Source organism: Protopterus annectens, chromosome 13.part0 (genome assembly GCF_019279795.1).
Source record: "Protopterus annectens isolate FY-2018-M chromosome 13.part0, PAN1.0, whole genome shotgun sequence".
NCBI lineage: Eukaryota > Metazoa > Chordata > Ceratodontiformes > Protopteridae > Protopterus > Protopterus annectens.
In genome coordinates this window covers 662,587,787-662,609,426 of record NC_056747.1, presented here as the reverse complement: position 1 = coordinate 662,609,426, position 21,640 = coordinate 662,587,787, and the positions used below count along the sequence as shown (strand labels likewise).

Genomic DNA, 21,640 nt, shown 5'->3' with positions numbered 1-21,640 from the left:
TAGGGCTACTGCCACTTCAACAGCATTCCTAAGGGGGGTGGCAGCTAAGGATATTTTGGAGGCAGCTACTTGGAGTTCAGTGCATACTTTCTCTAAGCATTACCACCTTCCTCTCTACTCTAAATCTAGGGCTGGTTTTGCCACAGCTATTTTGCAAGGCATGTTGACAGCTCCTGCTTCTTTATGATTTGCCAGCCTCCCTTACCTCTGCTTTGGGATTCTACCCAATGGTTAGGACTGCAGCAATGTGGAATGAAGAACATAGTACAGTTTTGTACCTACCATAAATGTAGATGTTCGAGGATCCACATTGCTGCAGTCCAATTTACCCTCCCTCCTTCCCCTCTGTGTTTAGGGGTGGTTGTGTGGGTGAGGTTGTACTCTTGTAATTTTGTATATATTGTACATATTTTTGGTGCAGGAGTGTTTGGTGTTTTTGGGTTTGGCCTTGTCTTTTTAGGGTCTTCTGACATCTGGGGCAAGAAAAGACTGAGGATATGACGTCGGTCATGCGCATTAGTACCCTGACGTCCTGACGTCAGACTAATGCGCCTTGACCGACGTCAGCCATATACTTTGGTATTCGGGCCGACTGGGACAGCGGACTACCCAATGGTTAGGACTGCAGCAATGTGGATCCTCGAACATCTACATTTATGGTAGGTACAAAACTGTACTTTATATACACCATAACATTAGATATGTGTTGTCATATTCCATCTATTCCTCTACTACCCTCCCGCGATCCCCCTCCTAATAATTTTTTTCTTGCAAGCCATTTTTCATAACGAAGTTTATCCTCTGAGATAGCTCTAACTGACCTTACCTGTGCTGCTGAAGGTTTAGGTGGTCTCTCCACTTATTCCCTTCCATGGCAGACTCTTGATCCTTCACCATATTGTTTGTGTGTGTGTATTTACTGTGATTTCTTTCCCTTAGTTTTTCAAATGGGTATAAGTGGGCAAACTCAATGTGAGGTAACTCACATTGTGCATAGGCTTTTTGGGTAGATGAGGAACCTGAGCACCAGATCCTAAGCTTTGAAGTGGCTAAAGATGGATCCGGCATCAGATCTGAGACCCATATGTAGAGGAATGGATGAAATAAGACAACACAGATCTAACCTGGTCTGTGACATTAATAGAACTTGTTGGCGGGATAGATTTGTGTCCCAAAGACCCCCCCCCCCCCTCCATCACAAGCAGAGTAGCTCTCTGAGGAACCTGAACGACTGTTTGGGAAACATAAAATATACCCCTTTGATCCCACATGTGTCCTTGCTGGACAGGGGAAACCGGTGCTGACTTTGAGGGAACATGGGCAAAATTCTTGGCTAGTTTTATAAAGGCCTCCGGGCCAATAGCCTAGTATCATCCTATGAACCTGTGAACTTTATGGTGAGTGCATAACTTTTGTTTTTCTGAATTTTTTTTTTTTTTTTTGGAAATGAAATTGCATCTAATTTTATCCATTATTTGTATACTCTCCTGTTTACTGTAACATAGCATGTGATCAGAGATATTACTCCTGCATTGTTCTTTCAGAACTGTGGGGTGAATCACATTGGGTCCTTTTACTTTGCCTATCTTCAGCGATTAATTTTGCATCCATTATTATGTAAATAAACTGGTATCAGACAATCTATACCAGTAAAATGTCTTTTGTTTAGTGTAGATTGCAACCTCTTGATTTTTTTCAATCATTTTGTCTAGTCTGTTTCCCAAGCACAAAAAAACTCCAAGCCAGATATCCAATGTAATTTATTCCAGTAAAAACCTTTAGTACTTCAGCTAAACTGTCTTCAAAGAGTAAAACAGTACATAAAAACCACAACTTAAATACTATTAAAAGCAATAGTTATTCAATTAAACAATTAGTCATGCCACACACTTATTTGAATTAAATTAAAAACCTCCAGTTACATTCTGTATTCAAACCATGAGGAATCAAAGTGCCATATTTTAATACATAAACAGATTTGTTATATAAAAGCTTATTCTTAATGTCTACATTGTTGTACTGGCCAACATAAATCTGCTCTAACAGAGTACCCTGTAAACCCCTCCCCCCAACTTCACTTAAATGAAAGGTTTTAGTGTGCTGCAACAGGACTACACTCCCTGCCCTTTCTTGTGTCTCTGAAGTCTTATCTTAAATGCCCTTTTGCACTCCCTTATATAAAGTCTATTACAAGGGCAATTTAAAGCATATATTCCTTGTGTGTTACACTCATACCTATGCTGAACTACAAACTTTTTACCATTTATTCTATTAAAACGTCTGAATAAAAATTTACCCCTGTGGAACTTGTTCCAGTTGTATAGTACCGGTTTGTCCAATATTTCCAGATATATTATCTTAGGGGGGTACAAATCTGCCATGTACCAACATAGCTTTCATATTTCTCCCCCTCCTTTATGAAATACATTGGACCTTAACATAATACATTAGCAGGATCTTTGAGGTTCAATAAGTAACCCTAGTAATATTTTACCAAGTCCACTAATTGTGTACCAAGTCCCCTGTATATAGTAACAAAATAAGACTGTTTTCTGTGGTCATCTGTCTACTTGACCAAATATTTTGAGGGTACACATTTACCTCACTTACCACCTTTTCTGTTTTAAATTTATCTGCACAGTTTGTTAAAGCCTTAACATTGTATCCTGTTCTAGTAAGTACATCTATAGTTAGCCTATAACTCCTTCCAAAATTCTGCATCAGTGTTACGTAATCGTCGCAACCTTAAGAATTCCCCACAGGTTAAAACTGATAAAATATATGGAGCATGACAGCTGTGTCCATGTAAGATACTGAGTATCATCTTCAAACTTTTTCTATATACTACAGTTGTTTTGTCATTACTAGTACCATCTAACAGAACATCCAAAAATGGTACTTTCTATCCACCTTTGAACCATCAAGTTGCAAATTAAATCTATTGGACTGCAGACTATGTACAAAATCAAAAAGTATCTATTGTTTCCCCTTTACATATGAATATTAAATAGTTTATGTACCTATACCTTCCTACACATTTTTCAAAATAATCTGTACTATATATATATATATATATATATATATATATATATATATATATATATATATATATATATATATATACATACACACACACACACACACACACACACACACACACACACACACACTACATGTACTCACATTCAAGCAAACCTGTAAATTTGCATACATAGGGGCAAAAGATGCTCACATGGCCGTGCCCTGTATTTGATGGTACAAGTCACCATTAAACTAAAAATTATTCACTAAACAAAAATAAATCAATTCAATAATGTAATTTTACACTGGACTGTCCCCAAAGAAAAAATTGTTTCTAAACAAAAATTTGTTTAATACTGGTCTAGAAACTCTCTACGTCCGATGTGACCCAGTGCATATTCTGGGTCCACTGGACATCAGATATCCTGTCTAGAAAATCAAGTGTCCTTAATATATGACGATAACTTGGCAACCACTGGCAATAAATACTTATGGAGAAAAACAAAACTAATATTATGTAGAAAATAATTACAGGCAGATGTTATAGGATGGCCTGGAGGATTTGCCAAATCCTTATGAATCTTAGGGAGACAATAAAAATATGCCATAGTACATCCTTCACAGTCAAACTTTCTCAACATCAGTTTTGGAAAAATAACCAAGTCTGTAACTAATAGTTCTCTAAAACATTCCAGGCTTTAACATACACTGAAAAATCCACAAATTTCATTAGTAGATTCTTAATACACATATGCAGATATTGTGTATAATAGGGAACTACCAACCCATTACCCTTATCTGCAGGTTTAAATACCAGTTCCCTTTGTTTAGTAAGAACTTCTAATGCCTTCCATTCTGATTTAGACAAATGAAACTGAATATCTGTTGTCTTAATTTTAAATTCACCAAACTTTTATTCTGTAACAAAATTCAGTATAGCCGAAAAATTCTGAATACCTTCTTGGTGAAAAGGGGGCAAAAATACTTTTATATATTACATTATGTGTATCTAACAATATGCATTTGTTTCAAAATCTGAGTTACAACAGTAAAAATTTACTTCATCACTGTCTAACTCATCAGAAGAGTCATTATCATCCTTTACGTACACATTGTTATTAGCAGACATACTAAAAATGCATTAAATGCAACTTTTAACCAGTCTAAAAATATCACATTTCAGTAACTGTAACCATGGTAAAACAGTGGGTACAGATTTTAAACCACAACTAAGAATAGCAAATTCTTCATTTGAAAATACATGGCCAGACAAATTAACAGTCTGTATACGTTGTTATGATTATACTAGTACATTTTTTTCTTTAGTGCAGATTGCAACCTCCTCATTTTTCAGTCATTTTGTCCAGTCGCTTTCCCATGTACAGACTTAAGACTCCTATGGAATGCCCATCTCCCCCACCCAGGGTTCTGCTGCTTTTCTTCCTTGTTTAGCTCCTTACCAAACTTAGCTTGACCTGCCCATTGCAGTTAGGAACCAGGAATGTAACTTGCCTAACTCTACTCTGAGGAATGTAGGTGGTCACCAGATCTGCTGGCTCTTGATCCTCATTGGCAACATGGTGGCTGTGTAGTAAGGTGTCTGCCTTTACAGCTCCATAGTCTGCGTTTTATTTATGACTTCAATTCACTGTCTGTGTAGAGTCTGCATATTCTACCAATATTGAAATGGGTTTTCTTATTGTACTCGGTTTGCTCCCATTCGCCTGAGAGGCTGCACTAAATTTTCTTTACATATGTATTACTTCTCTGTACCTTTGCCTCTGTGACCTGAGTTGTGGCTGGAAAGAATCCAGTGATCATCCCACTTACCAGGCTGAGAAATGTTAAATCAATCCTTTGGTCATTCATTCTCTACTTTTAAGATATAAAATGCGCTGGTCTTAGGTGTGTACTTCTGGCTAAACTTTCATGCCATATGCATTGTGCTGCATTTCTGTACCTCACTGTACTTTGAGTAGACTAGTAGTACTTCTGTCCTCAGATCTCCAGAAGATGGAATAAACTAGGCGTCTCTTCCCACTCTGATGAGCCTTTCTCACAACCAGATCTTGAATTTTAATCTTGGTTGCTGCAGCACAGACTAATACCTTGCTTCAGTTCCTCTTGCCTTCGCCACATTAACATCTTTTATGAATACTGAACTGAAGAGACATGTCTCTTTATATCTCTGCTTTTTCCCTGTCACCGACCACTTTACCATCTGTTTGTCTTGGTATACCTTACTTGTTTTTCTTTGTCAAAAGTTAAAATAGTTTAATATCTTTTGCTAAGTTTCCTGTATTTTTACCCAATTTAAGGCTTTTATCTCCTGTGTGGATCCTCTTCTTCATTCTATTTTATCAGGTGATGGTGTCCATCTTTCCTCATCTGTTTCTTTATAGTTACCTGAATGTTGTCCCTTTCTCTGTTGTACACATTTTCTAAAATAGCCTTTACTTTGAAGTATTTACCTAAACGGGATCTTTTTAGTGGAACTAAACCATTGCTACCACAAGGATATCATTCAGCAGAAAGCCAAAACATTTGAACTTGAGCACATTATGGTGGCAAGTTCATTAAGATAAATACACTAACAGAGATGAGTGTTGTGTATGTCTAACTGATTAAATAGGTGTAACTGTCAGCATTGGAAATAACTTTTATGTTATTAGTTAACTGTTGAATGTTAATCTGAACTTAAAACTGGTTTCTCAAGATTAACCATTCTATTTCTTCAAGTAACAAACAATGTTTTGCACTTAAGTACATACTTTGCCCGTTTAAAAATAGGATTGCTAATATGCTGGATTGTATTGCCATAGATTGTGTATTGGCCAACAGAAGGGTGACATGCAAGTTATTTTTAACTTCATAGAGCACATTGCTTGAACCACACTGACCTAAGCACTTACAGCCACCTTTTAAAAGAGCAGGATTTTGCATTCATGAGAAAGGTGAGCCTCCTGATATGCACTCATATCAAAAAAGGAAGAAAATGAGTTTTCACTGGCAATAGAAGCTCTGTTTTCACTCTTCAAAATGCTGAACAAAGTAGAGTGGGATGGGGCCAACGTGTTTGGACTGTAGGCTGGTGACTACTGTCCCTAGCAGGAGTATACTCTTGAGTATTGGCAAAATGGAAGGGATAGGGGAGTCCCAAGCAAACCTCTCAACCTAGAAGCATCATAAATCTGGACAAAGGACTATAAAAAGTAGGTACAACTGCCCAAAAATCTGTGAGCTCATTAACATGAAATTTGCATACATAATTATGTAACCCCACCCACTCCAGTAGAATTGTGGGATACCAGCAATCAAACGCAAATTGAAGAACAGACAAAATATTAAACACAAACTATAACCAGAGGAATAGTGTTTTATTTATATTGACATGAGAGAAAACTGATGAAAACCCTCCATTTGTTATCCACACTAAGCTTCAAACCCTGCCTTCCCCTGTATACAGAAGTAGCCTGTTTATTGTAAAGGTTTTGGTTCACCATAGCACTGAGCTGGATTAAATGATTACTGATGGATGAATGCATTTTATTAGAAAATAGGCTGCTGTTTATTAAACCTCATTTTACAGTATAATCCACCATATAGAGAAGTTTTTTTTTTTTTTTTTTTTTAATCTGGAAATGATCCATAACCGGTTAGTAAATAACTAAATTACTCAATAGCTTCAAGTATGGACATGGCAGGCATGGAAAATGTGTTGATCACCCAGTGGTCAGGCAAGGCAGGAATAATGACAGGACTTTTTTTTCTATCATCATTATGTATACAGCAGAGAAGAGGGATGCAAGGAAAAACAAAGTGGTCCTCTCCCCCACTTAGATAGCGATTTGGTGACTATCCGTTGTCGTCTGGAAATGAGACTTGATGTATGCTTATGTACAAGAGAACTTAACAGACACCAGCCAGACCGCCATTTCAAGAAGGTCAAGCTTTAGAGTGAAAAAAGCTATTCAGATTTTCAACGGAGCAACCAATAAGACTGGCACTATAAAGTCTGCAATAGGATAAGCAATGATTATATGACAATAGGGAAGTTTTCCCCTTTAGTGGCAGCACCCAATAAATATAATTTGACAGAACTCATCCCAAAGAAGATACGCCACTAAAAGACAGTACCTTCACTAAACAAACAGAATTTACTGCTCACTTTATGTAGCTAAAAATAATTTTATGACTGCAGTAAAATGTGTTTTACATTACATTTGTTGAAGGTGAATGTTTATAGTAGTGGACAGTGACAGTAAAGAAGTATGCAAAAATTAATCATAACTGCTCTTTGCTAAATCCTACTGTCTAGACATTCTAGTTCAGAATTAAAACGTATATCCTGATAAATATAACTTTTAACTACAGTGACCTGTCCCTCCAACATAGTTTAACTTGTGGACAAGCAAACAAAACAAATAAGGTGCCCAGAATCCTGTGCCAGGGCTTTTATGCCCTTAACATTACAGAATTATGAGCAAAGGTGCATGACAAAGATGGAAGAAACAGAAAACAAGGAGGTCAGTAGATTATATCTCCTTTGGCCAACTACTTTATGATGTTCTTTTCCTTAGGCTACAAATGTGTGGAAATGCCAACTATCCCACCCCAGCTTAACACCTGTACCTAGTTATGTTTGCTCTGTGGATGCAGACAGGATAGTAAATATGACACTATAAATTTCTGCCCCTTCCACTGAAAAGCATATCAAAAGATTGAGATGCACGCTGTCTCTAGCTCATTGAATGTAAAGGTGTAAATAAATGATACCTGGTGACTGAAGTTTTGCCATGCGGTGTTGACTGCCTGAATGAAGAAGTATCTCACAAGTAGTACAACATGGGACTTTGATCCTGGACCCCATACCAGAGTATTTTTCAGATTAATATCTTCAACACTTGCAACAAATGCAAACCACAGGAACTGTAGCAAACCGTGGTTACCAGCCTTAAGTAAGCATGTATTCCATATGTTCATTTTCATTTCCTTATACATAATGACTAAGGCTTCAGGACTCAAAGAGAAGTTCTTCTAACGAAGTAACACTTCCCCATGCTTTGTCAAACTTTGCTGGAAGATGTGGCCTGCCTCAATATAGGTCAGTACAAGCACCAATAAAAAGTAACTGCTAAGAATACCAAAAATCTAAGGCACTGAACAAATGTTCAGTGTAAGTAAATGTATTGTAAACTCCTTTTACTATAGTGCTTTCACAAAATGTAATTACTGCAGCAGAGTGGCTATGCTTTCTTTTACATCTGTACGAATATAACTACTCCCTGGAAGCTCCATTTCTTTTAAAATAAATAAATAATGTGAATTTGCTACCCTGGTCTACAAATTGCAAATTACTGAACAAAACACACAATTTTTAAATATCATAGCTATTTTTTTCTTTAGGAATTCAGCTAATTTATTTAGGAAGTAAGTGATCTCCGATGGGTATCAGGATCAGTCCAAAAGTACAGGTGGAATAAACTGCCTTTACCACTTTTCCTAGAAGTCAAGACAATGTGGGGTTATACTTCTACTCTGTACCTCCTTTTCATCAACAGGCAAGTGCTGATCATTTCCTTACTCTTCTCCCAAATCATAAATAGACTCAGCTGCGGTTCTGCTCGCCATAGCGGCTCTACTGCTGTCATGCGGTTCCGCTAGTGCAGTTGATCTGATGCAGTGGCAGGTGGGATGTCAAGCTCTAAAAAAAAAATGGTAATTTAAAGGGACTACACAGAAATTCATGGACTGCTATTTTAAGTGTAAGAGAGAAATTTCCATATACATATCAGAGAGCTGAGCAGTTTGCTCTCTGTCCTTGATTGTTCCATTATATTTTTTGTTTTTTCCCTTATCGGATGTTTGATTTTTATGTGAAATCACTTTGGGTTGTAGTCAGATGTGTCACTGTCTCAAAAAAACAAGTTATAGATTAAGAGAAAAGGTGTTAAACTACCACTATAGCAGCAACTAACCTGACAATCTGTCTGTTACTGTGCAGCAAACAGTAACCATATTATGTTAGATAGAATTGCTCATGTCATCAGCATTCCTTTATTTTTTAGTATGCGTTTAATGTTCTTCGTGTTTCACTGTTGCAGTCATTACATTTGGGTAATCCTGCTGGCATGTTGCCCTCAGTCGGTCTGAATTCCAAAGTCTTGGGACCTGCGTCAGCTGCTGTCGCCCCTTCCCTGATGTCAGGTCATCAGGGGTATAAAAGAAGCAGCCAACTCCATTTTCTTTAGTCTTTCTTGCCGCGCGGTGCCCGATGCAGAAGCAGTTCGCAAGTGCTGGCAGACTCCTGAGATTTTCGTGTTCGAGTTTCAGATCCGAAGTCTTCAATAAAGCTAAGTACCCTGTTGGGGAAACTTTTTTTTCTTGCTCCAGACCGATGTCAGAAAAAGTAAATAGTTGTCTTTCTTGTGGAAAGCAAATACCTCATAAGGATTTTCATTCTTACTGTATTCCTTGCCTAGAACCTGATCATAATGTTTCTAGTTGTCTGTTTTGTGCTAGATTTAACCAACGCACTGTTAAGCGTCTGTATGATTTTGCTTTAAACTATTTTGGACGCCGCTTTAATTATCCAAAAATGTCGGATAGCCATCCGATTACCGGAGTTCACAAAAAACACAAAGAAAAGGAGAGAGAGACTACCGAGGCCCAAAACTGACTAAGCTTCTCCTAAGCCAGTCGCCGGTTCTCAGTGAGGCGCTTTCGCAGCCCCTGACACCCGCTACTTTAGAGTCGCAGGCCACTACCGACTCCCACGTGGAGTCAGCCATGCCGCTGGAAACTCAAGGTATTGGAGCCTTGGATACTATTCCTTCAGATGGGTCCGGAGCCGCTGAGCAGGCACCGGCTTCTGAGGGTGTATTCAGATCTAAACATCTTTACATTAAACCGACTTCAGCTTCAAAGGCAAAGACTAAAGCACCTTCTAAAGCAAAGAGACAAACTCAAGAGCCACGTGGTCAGGCCTCTATGCCCGAAAAACAGATGCTCATAATGGCCGAAGACTTGATTACCTTGATCAGGGGTTCCCACCCCCTCCTGATAAGTGGGCCTAGGCAAGAGACTGACTATGAATCTTCAGATCAGGTTTCCATTTCCTCTGATTCCTCTACTCATCAGGAATATTCTCTTCCCCCCTATGAGGATTCTGATACTGAGGAATCTATACCTTCAGCTTCTCCTCCAGAGGACTATTCTTTTGGGGCAACCTTGCATGCCATGAGGGAGCATTTCCACTGGGAGAGCCAAGATTTTTCAGAATCTCAAAAGAGGCTCAGGGATTTCCTTTTACTACCTCAACACAGGCCTCTAGCCATCCCACCTGTATTAGACATTGTAGATGTGTTTTCGGAGTCTAGTCTTACCCCTGACCTCCAGCTCCTGATAAGCCTGACGGATATTATAGGGTTCCTGACTCTCATAAACTCCTTTTTAAAAACCCTGCTGCTGACCCAGAAACTATTTCTCAGGATCCCAAAGGAGTTAAGGCTTCCGCTGCAAAAACCTTTAACCCCTCTGACAGAGATTCTAGGGTACTGGATAGATGGGGAAAAAGGTTTACACATCTGCTACCTTGGCTATAAGGGCCTTAAACTGTCAGTTTCATATGCTCAAATATCAGCAACATGTCATGGCATTGCTTAAACAGAACATGTTGTTAAATTCTGAATGTGCAGAAAACAATGAAATGCAGGATTTATTGCATGTAGCTGAACAAGTTGGAAAGCATACTTTGCAATGTGGCTTTGATTCTTTGGAGGCCTCCTGCAGGGCCGCAGTTAAAGGCTCTGTAATTAGGAGGCATGCTTGGTTAAAGGAACAAAATCTGCCTGATCATGTCAAAGTTAAACTATTAGATGCACCTTTACAGCATGATACTTTGTTTGGTGTTAAGGCAGAAGAGGAGTTAAAGAAAATGGAGGACAAAGCTAAATCTATGCAAACAGTCAAAGATTTTTTTTACAAGTACAGCCACCTAGGTTTAGTAAACACTGGCCAACAAAGAATTGGTCCTTTCCTGTGTCAGACAGACCTCAAATGAGCAGGTCCAGACGCCCTAGAGGCAGATCCCAGGAGCAAGGTTCATACAGGTCAAAGCAATGGGGTGCTTCTACCTCCAAAGTTGGAGAAGACAAATCACAACCATACAGGAAACAGTCCCAATGACTTCCCCCTGCCTGCACTGAGCACTTATCTTGTGGCAGCACCCATAGGGGGAAAATTAGCACTTTTTCTCAAAATTGGCACATTATAACACAGGACAAGTGGGTTCTAAATATCGTGTCACAAGGCTACAAGTTCCATTTCCATACTCTGCCAAAGGCAAACGGCTGGCCAGATCTGCCAAACAATCAGTGGGCAGAGGCACAAAAACAAGTCTCATCCCTCATGGACATGAGGGTCATTCAACAAGTACCAGAGCAAGAGCAGGGACAAGGATTTTACTCAAGACTGTTCTTGGTACCCAGAAAGGGCAAGGCCTGGAGGCCAATACTGGACCTATCTAGTCTAAACACATTCCTGGATATACCAAAATTCAAGATGTTGACCTTACAGCAGCTTCTGCCCATGCTGGGCAAGAACGCTTGGCTTGTAACTTTAGACCTAAAAGAGGCTTACCTGCATGTCCCAGTCAGACAGATACCTCAGATTCAAGGCTGGCTCAATGCATTACCAATTCTCTACACTGCCCTTTGTAAAGACCCTGGGCACAGAAGATAAGCCAAAGTGCCTGGCACCAGTAATTGCGTTCTGCAGACAAAGAGGAATACAAATATATCCTTACTTGGACGACTGTCTAATTCAAGCAGAGAACAAGGACATTCTTCTACAGCATCTGGCGTTTGTGAAAAGACTTCTAACATGCCTAGGGTACACAGTCAATGAAAAAAAATCAAAACTAGTACCCTCTCAAGAGATAATATTCCTGGGTGGAAGCTTAAATACAACTGCCCAGATGGCTTTTCTCACGCCAGACAAACAAAGGCAACTGACTACCTATTTCAAAGTGTTGGCAACAAAGGTCCAGTTATCTTCAAGAAAAATTCTGCAGGCTTTGGGCTTCATGGCATCCTGCATCCTACTAATTCCATATGCAAGACTTCATATGAGGAAACTTCGATGGTACCTAAAAAGTGATTGGACTCAACATTGCCACAGCCTGGAAACTATGATTACTCTCATTCCCTGCTTGCAACAGGAGTTTTGATGGTGGGCAAAGGCTAGTCACCAAAACAAGGGACAGCCATTCACTTTACCCCCAGCTAGGCAGACACTAACAACGGATGCTTCAGATTATGCCTGGGGGGCCCACATGGCAGGAAGATGCATTCAGGGCACATGGACCTCAAACCAAATGCATCTACATATCAATCAAAAAGAGATACTAGCTGTTCAAAATGCCCTGACAGCCTTCAAGGACCTACTTCATCCAGGATAGCTACTGATAAAGACAGACAACACCACGGTCATGTGGTATATAAACAAGCAGGGGGGTACACATTCTTACCCCCTATGCAGACTTGCCATGACTTTGTGGGATACAGCACTGACTTACCAAGTACATCTGCAGGCACAATTCTTGCCAGGAAGGGAAAATACTCTGGCAGCCGAACTAAACAGAAACCTCATGGATCCACAAATATTCAACATGATAACAAAGAAATGGGGATGCCCGGACATAGATCTATTTGCCTCCCCTCACAACTGCAAACTAAAAAGATTCTACACAAGGATTTATCACAGACAAGCATGGAAAGTGGAAGCCCTATCTTTCAGCTGGAAAAACCTGTCGGTATATGCCTTTCCACCTCTGCCTCCTCCCCAAGGTACTCCTAAAGGTCAGACAGGAGAAGACAAAGATGATACTGATTGCCCCAGACTGGCCCCACCCAGTACTGGTATCCGATACTAAGAAACTTGTCTCAATGCCCAGCTTGGACCTTACCTCAAATACCTCATCTACTGTCCCAGCAAAACAATCAGATCCTGCATATTCAACTCAGGACTTTAAACCTGGCAGCATGGCGGATAATGTAGTCATACTAAACACACCTCTCAGTAAAGCTGTGATGGATGTCATTTTGGAAGACAGAAGGCGTAGTACTAGAAAATGGAAGAGATTCTGTGCTTGGAACCAGGCACAAGGAACTGATACAGCTGTGCCAAATATTCCTCAGATTTTGCAATACTTAACTGAGATGCTGGACAAAGGCCTATCTTTTTCATCTAAAATTCATGCCTCTGCCATTTCGGCTCATTACAATGTAAAGCCCCCAATCTTTTCTCATCCCTTATTAAAGCAGGACCTCAGAGGGGCCAAAAATTTAAGGCCTCCAAGGAAATCACCAATGTCTGCATGGGACCTCAACTATGTCTTGGAAAAACTCACCCTGCCTCCTTTTGAACCAGCTGCTACTGCTGATATAAAGATTTTATCTTGGAAAACAGCTCTGCTCCTAACAATAACTTCTGCAAGACTAGCTTCAGAGCTACAGGCACTCATGGCTGTAGAACCTTTTATCATTTTTTATCCAGACAGGGTCTCTCTGAGGACAAACCCAACATTTATGCCTAAGGTGGTGTCCAGTGTGGCTCTTAACCAAACTATTCACCTGCCACCTTTTTATCCAAATCCACAGAACAAGGGGGAGAGAATTCTGCATTCTTTGTATGTACACAGACAGCTTAGATTCTACTTGGACAGAACCAAAGGTTTCAGAAAGACGGAGCAATTATTAGTGACGTATGCTGCAGGATCACAAGGAAAGGCTGTCTCAAATCAGACTATTTCAAAGTGGATAGGCCACTGTATTTGTTTCTATGTGCACCATGGCAAGCCGGTGCCTAAGGACATTAGGCCACATTCAGCCAGAGCTGCAGCCACTTCAGCAGCCTTCCTCAGGGGAGTACCTGCCAAGGACATTTTAGAGGCTGCTACTTGGAGTTCAGTGCACACCTTTACAAAGCACTATGATCTGCCACTCTACTCTAAATCCAGGGCAGGCTTTGCCACTGCAGTTCTGCAGGGGCTCATAGCCGCTCCTAATGCTGTTTAGCTCCAGCCTCCCAATCATAGCTTTGGGAATCTACCCAAATTTAATGACTGCAACAGTGAAACATGAAGAACATAGTACAGTTGTGTACACTTAACATAAATGTAGATGTTTGAGTGTATTCACTGTTGCAGTCCAGGTTACCCACCCGCCACCCCCCTTTTCTTCTGATGGAACCCATCTTTCCTTCTCTGATTTATACAACCTATGTGGTGTATTTGCTTGTAGATGAAGGTAAAGTTTATATTGGTGCATGTAATTATATATATACATTTTTGGCAACCCTTTTAGGGGGCACCTGACATCTGGGGCAAGAAAAACTAAAGAAAATGGTGTTGGCTGCTGCTTTTATACCCCTGACGGCCTGACGTCAGGGAAGGGGCGACAGCAGCCAACTTAGGACCCAAGACTTTGGAATTCAGGCTGACTGAGGGCAACCTGCCAGCAGGATTACCCAAATGTAATGACTGCAACAGTGAATACACTCAAACATCTACATTTATGGTAAGTGTACACAACTGTACTTTTTAAAGCCAGGTAAGGCACATTCATGCATGTTTTTAATGTAGGGTGGAGCGCACCCCCCTTGCCCTATTGCTCTTGCACCCTTGTTAATAGAGACATTGTGTGCAGTACATGACATTTTTTCAGCATTTTCTTTCTTTTTTTTTTTTTTTTTTTTAACTGAGCTGCCTTTTCCATTGGGTACTAGTGCCTGTTTGGTTTGCTGCCCCCCTGGTCTTAGTGCTTGTTGGGCTTGCTACCCCCTCTTTACAAACTGTACTGAAGTGGGTACAGTCTGTACACATCCCAGTGTCCTTGAGTTGTATTATAAAAAAGAAAAAAAATCAGGAATTAAATGGGCCACACAGGAAATTGTGGCATCCTATTATTTTACCTTCAAAACCAGTAAATACAAAGGAATTCCGTACGGTTGAGAGGTATGGTCCCAAGTAGGTTCATAGGTTGGTACTGGGCTATCTGCCCGAAGGCATATATTAGCCCAGCCACATTGTGCGGTATTCACAGCCCCTTTAGTAGTTCCCTAGACCCTTGTACTAGCAGCTAGTACCCTTGGCCCCTATCTAGTAGTGCTGTTGGTGTGATCCCTGGTGTGAACTTTGTTACCCATCCACTCATCAAGGTTCCTCTTGAAGAGTGATAGTGAAGGGCTCTGTCTTATGTAAATTGGGACTCTGTTCCATAGTAAGGGAAGTCTCTGTGAAGGGAATGTATCCCTCCAGCATGTTCTATTCATTGTTGTGTTGAGGTTTGTATCCCTAGAGCTTGTAGCTCGAGTAAATTTGGTTTTGCTAAGATGGAGCATGTTCAGCAATTCTGGGTTGGACATGGCTCTGTACGTTAGACAGAGATCACCTCTGAGAAAGCGGTATGCAACAGAGAACAGTCTTAGCTTTTTCAGTCATGCTGTATAGGGAAACTGTTTGAAACCAGTAATCCTCTTGGTTAGGTGCATCTGTGGTCTCTCCAGCTGCTGGAGATGTCTAGCCAGGTACATTAGAATTGGTGCAGTGTACTCAATAATGGGTCTGATGAGGGAAGAGTAGAGGGGCACCATTACATCCTTAGATCTTGATGGGTCACATAGAAGGATTTTCTAACCCCTTTGGCAACATGGTTATCAAAGGAAAGCTGACTATCTACTTGGGTCCCTAGATCCTTTATTTCTTCTTCAGATTTCAGGGGATTACTTCCTATGTTGTAGTTTGCGGGTACTCTGTTTTTCCAATGGGGATTACTACTCATTTTTTTGCATTTAGCTTGAGACCATGGCTTTGACACCATGCATCAGTCTCATTTAGGCCCTTCAGGAGGATCTCCATGTCGGCCGGAGACACTATTATAGCACCCAGTTTGCAGTCGTCTGCAAACTTAGTCAGCCACAGCCTTTCTGTGCTTGCTTGTACTTCTGAGAAGTATATGCCAAACAGGAGGGGCCCCAGGACAGAGCCCTGAGGCACACCATTCGTTACTGGTCTGGATTCGGACATAGATCCCGCTCCTCTTACTTTATGGGATCTGTCTTTGCGATCAATCTTGTGACGTAAGGGTTTATGCCCAGGCTGGTGAGCTTATCACTAATACCTGAATGGGGAATGGTGTCAAAAGTGAAAGACTTATTCTGGTAGAGTTTTTTTGTCAAATGTATAACAGAAGCTACGGTCATAAAGGGGATAATTAGGGCATATAAAATACATGATAACTCTAAGAATCAACCGGAGATTAAAAAAGATTGTGAAAAGAGACTGTGAAAGCAGTTTACAAGGCAACAGTGGGGAGGAATTATGCGCAACTCCCATATATGCAGCAAAGTGTAGAAGGTTTAGAATTTTTGCTTGGAAATGTTTGTTTGGGTATTTTTATACCCCAAGCAGACTTTGCAAATAATTTTTCCTCAGGTGAAAAGCAAATGTTAGAGATGTGATGGGTAAGAAAGAAGTAACTGGGACATGTTTTTGGGAAGTGTAGTGAGTTGGCAGATTTTAAAAATTCCCTATGGATACTGTCAGAAATTTTGGGAGAGCAAATGGCTGTTAACTAAAGAAATTATTCTTTTTAGTTGGGACAAGGGATCAGAATTGCCTAGACATAGTAAGGCCTCATTAAGTTTAATTCTGTTGGCTGTCAAAAAAGCAATTATTAGAGAATGGAACTCAAAATCTAAACCAAGTGTATTTGAAGTAGTAAATACAGTAAACATGGTAAAAGAACTGGAAATTTGGTCTTTAGAAAAGGTAAGGAGACTTGCATGTAAATAAAAGCAATTTGTGGGAGTAATACATGCAAAATAATGTTTAGGTAGAGGAGTGATGTTTAAGGGAAGGCAGGAATTTAGCAATTTATGCAATGTGGGGCTAAGTGAGAGTTGTTATAAAGAAAAGGCTTGTATGTGATGTCTAAAATATATATAAATGAAAACATTAATATGGTCTGTTTTCTTTTCTATTAATGTATGGATGCCTATGTCTTAAATGATTTAGTAGAGGTGTTTAAAAAATTCCGAACAATGTAACTCTGTAGGCACATCTAACACAAAAGTACTTCTCGGCTTAGGATTAGAAACAGCCCATATGCAGCAGCAAAATGAGATTAGTTGTTTTGCTTTGTAATTATAAAATGCAGGGCTGGATTCAGAAAGGGCTGCCAACAGTGGTTAACCCTAACATGAGCTGTTACTGCTGGTGGCATCCCTTTCTAATTCAGAGACAGGCCCGCTGCACTGATTCTGTATGGTCTGTAGGATCATCACAGTTGGTCATCTGCTTGGCCAAGTCTTTAGTAATTGAGGCATTGCAGGGGAGCAGCCTGTGCTAATTAGTCATGTACTCTCCCTTGGAAATGACTGTGGGGGGGACAGTTACACAGCAGAACAATGCTCGGCTAGTTAATTTGGCAAAAATTCACGTTCACCCAATACTTTGCATGTGTGTGCGCTCGCATGTCGAGAGATGAGTGATCTCAGGTGTGTGAGAGATTGTGCATCTGCCTGGATGGTTGCAGTACGGGGCTAGTTAGAGACTAATTAGGGTACTCCTGAGTGTGTCGTACTCCTGAGTGTGTCATCCTTCAGATGAGACATTAAACCGAGGCCGCATCTGATTGAGTTGGTGGTAGCTCAGGTGGATATAAAAGATCCTGTGGCATTAATCAAAGAGTAGTGGTTCTTTATTTAAAACATTTATTTACAATACTATTTACAAACTTGCATATTTACATACTTGCAAGTTATATAGTGTACAATTTTCCATTCCTTACTTTGTCATAAACATTCTACCTTTCATTATTATGTTAAACTTTTAACTTCATTATCCTTATTTGACACTTCCCACTCTTCCACAACCACTGTCTAATTTTTCTTAAAATTACTACTAGCCTACATTTAACAATAGCCATGATTTCATATATCCTTTGACACCAAATGGTCCAGACAATGTAAAATAATCTTTTATCTATTTTACTAAATATTCCTTATTTTATGGCTATAATATACATAATCATATCCATATCTATTTAGTTTACCTCCTTTATATTTTCAAAGACCTTTTCTAAATAATTTCCCCCAATATTTTGCAACCCTTGTAGAGTGTAAGAAACAATTGTACGAAAAAAATTCTTCTTTACCACAACATATGCATGTTTTTTATATGGCTCATTTCCTTTTACTAATTTATTGATCACTGATCTCCATAAAAATCTTGCTTATTACACCATACTTTAACATTTTCATTTGCAACTCGACCCAAGGAATAACATAATATTGAATAATTTATGCCACACTTTTCTCTCATTTTCCATTTCATCAATTTTTTTTTAAAAGATTTTTGATAACATCCATATTCATAAAGGATACCCACACCTCCAGGTTGGTGGCAACGCACGAAGCTTCGGAAACCATCCAGGTGCAACTAACCATAGGCAAAACTGCTCTACAAATTGTAGCATGCTACAGGCCACCCTCTCAAACTCAGGAACCCCACACAGCCTTCCTGAAAACACTGGAGGGTATAAATGCATCTCCAAACACCATCATATTGGGTGACTTCAACTACCCGAATATAGACTGGGAACATTACTCAAGCCCTAACTTTCTAGCCCAACTGTTCCTGGAGTTCATAAATTCAAATGCCATAGAACAGCTAGTCACTGTTCCCACGAGAGGAGAAAATATACTAGATCTTATTATCATAAACATGGGGACAAAATGCTCCACACTGGAAGTATATCCCTCATTTGTGAGATCTGATCATAAACTAATTTCACTGGAAATCCACATCCCGCCCCCACCCCAAACAAAAAAGACCACAGTGAAGAACTTCTCTAAAGCAAACTTCACACTACTCAAGACTGGTGTGGTATCCTTCAAGGCCCCTGAGCCAGTGGAAACCACAACCCAAGCTGCGGAAGCCCTTACAAATGCCTTCTATGAACACCTCCAGGACTGCATGGATCAGGCAATCCCAAATAAAACCAAGACTCTTTCCACAAAGGGCAAACGTCCAGTGTGGTGGACCCCAGCCATTAACAAACTTTACAATAAGAGGAGAAAGCTATTACATGATAGAACAAAATCCATAAAAGGGAAGTCACCCCTGATCATTATTAGTAAAAAAATACGAGCACTCATAAAATCAACTAAGGCCAATTTTGAGAGAAAAATTGCCATGGATTCAAGGGACAATCATAAGGCCTTTTTCAGCTATGTTAGGAACCTGGGTGGAAACTCCCAGATATGCTCAGAATTAGTCCAAAATGATACAAAAATCACTGAACCCACAGACATTGCCAACATACTGGCAGACAGGTTCAGTGCAAACTTCACCTCCCTCTCCCCCCCTAAAGGAGAGATAACTATCCCAGCGGAGTGTAGCCTCCCAGACATCTCAAATGCGCAGGTGAAAGCTGCTCTCTCTAAAGCTAAAAACACAGCATCAACGGGACCGGATGGTGTCCCCGGCTGTGTGCTACACGAGCTAAATGAGGAATTAAACCCGCACATGAGGCAGCTGTTTAATCTCAGCCTTACCACAGGATACGTGCCCAAGGAGTGGCGTACGGCAACTGTGGTCCCACTCCACAAAGGCGGTGCCTCTACGGACCCTGGTAATTACCGCCCCATAAGCTTAACAAGTCTAGTCTGCAAAGCTACGGAGAGGATCATAATGGAGCTCATAAACAAAGATATAGGGGGCTTGCAGACATTGGGCCCGACCCAGTTTGGCTTCGACAAGGGCAGATCATGCCTTTTGAACTTGGTCGACTTCTTCAAAACAGTCACCAAGGCCATTGATGAGGGAAAGGCAGTCCATACAGCCTACCTTGACCTTGCAAAGGCTTTCGACACAATACCCCACTCGGGTATTGTAGAAAAACTTACCAGCTTAAATGTAAACCCATATGTCACCAGATGGGTTGCAAACTGGCTTAAGGACAGAACCCACAGGGTTAGAGTTGCTGGCGCTATGTCAGACTCCAAGCCGGTCACAAGTGGTGTCCCACAGGGCTCAGTCCTTGGCCCCCTATTGTTCGGCATCTACTTCTCAGAAGTACAGGCCAACATGGGAGGACTTTGGCTGACAAAGTTTGCAGACGACTGCAAATTGGGCGCCATAGTGGAAAGTGCATCGGACACGGATATACTTCAGAAGGGACTCACGGAAACAGATAGCTGGTGCCAGAGCCATGGCCTGAAGTTAAACGCCAAAAATGTATAGTCATACCCTTCGGGAAAAACAAGGTAACCCCAAGCTACCATATAGGTGGCAATCCACTAAGCACAGAAGAGATTATCAGGGACCTGGGGACCCAGGTTGACAGTGGCCTTTCTTTTGACACTCACGTTGCTAAAGTGGTTAGAAAGACCTTCTACATTGCCCACCTGATCATGAAGGATTCACATCCAGATCTAGTGAGGTCATTGTTCCCCTGTACTCTTCACTTATCAGACCAATGATCGAGTACAATGCCCCATTCGGGATGTATCTCACCCGACATCTGCAACAATTGGAGAGACCCCAAAAGTTCCTCACCAAAAGGATAAAGGGACTCCAAAATCTGTCATATGCTGCCAGATTGAAGAAACTCCAGCTCTATTCAGTCGCATACCGTCTGCTCAGAGGTGACATGTGCCTGACATACAAGGCCATGTCCAACCCGGAATTAATGGACATGCTCCACCTCAAAAAATCCAAATCCACCAAAACCACTAGAGCAAGCGACTTAAACCTTAGCACAGATATAAATAGGACGTGCTGGAGGGATAGATTTATCACTCAGAGACTCCCTATGCTGTGGAATAAAATCCCGGTCCATGTGAGGCAGAGCACCTCGCTGGCTCTGTTCAAGAGAAATCTTGACCTGTGGATGGGAGATCATAGGTTTACCCTGGGAATCATCTCTGTGTCACTGCTGGACAGAGGCACAACAAAGTAATGGGCACAGTATTTTTTCATATAAGGGGTGGCGTAAGCCACAAAACTTTGGGCTAGGCTTATAAATGCCTTAGGGCAGATAGCCTAGTATAAACCTATGAACCTCATTTCTTCATTGATACATTGTTTTCCTCATTTGAAAATGTTTAACATATCCCAATTTCACTTAGATTTGTATTTTAGTAAATTTGCTAACTTCTCATTTTTATCATTTATCAATAATAAAATGTTATAAAAGTTCAAAGAAGCAGCATAAATAACTGGGTTTATTAATCCTAAACCTCTATTTTCCTTATCCATATATAAAACTCCGCTGTTTGCCAGATTCAGTCTTGAACCCCATATAAAAGAAAAAAAATATTTGTAGTATTTTTCATAATTATTGGCAATATACAGATGCTTGCTAAGTATGCAGTCTTTCCCAGTATAACTGAATTAGTCAAATAAACCCTTTTTAATTTCATGTATTATCTATTCCATTGTTCCTCACTTACATTTTTACTCCCAAATCTTACTATCACAGAGATTTCTTTCCTTGAAAGATGATACTCCTGCCTTCACTGCATCACCCAGTTCTGTGTTTTTTTTCTTTAA

General features: G+C 40.4%; 1 protein-coding gene across 1 annotated transcript in view; it reads left to right on the top strand.

The window, feature by feature from the left end:
• PITPNA (phosphatidylinositol transfer protein alpha) overlaps positions 1-21,640 on the top strand; it is a 1,003,333-nt gene that overhangs the window by 443,417 nt on the left and 538,276 nt on the right. The window contains exons 7-8 of the mRNA XM_044054349.1: positions 7,957-7,962; positions 20,409-20,424. Coding sequence (XP_043910284.1) covers positions 7,957-7,962; positions 20,409-20,424 — 22 coding nt within the window. The remainder of the gene's footprint in view (positions 1-7,956; positions 7,963-20,408; positions 20,425-21,640) is intronic.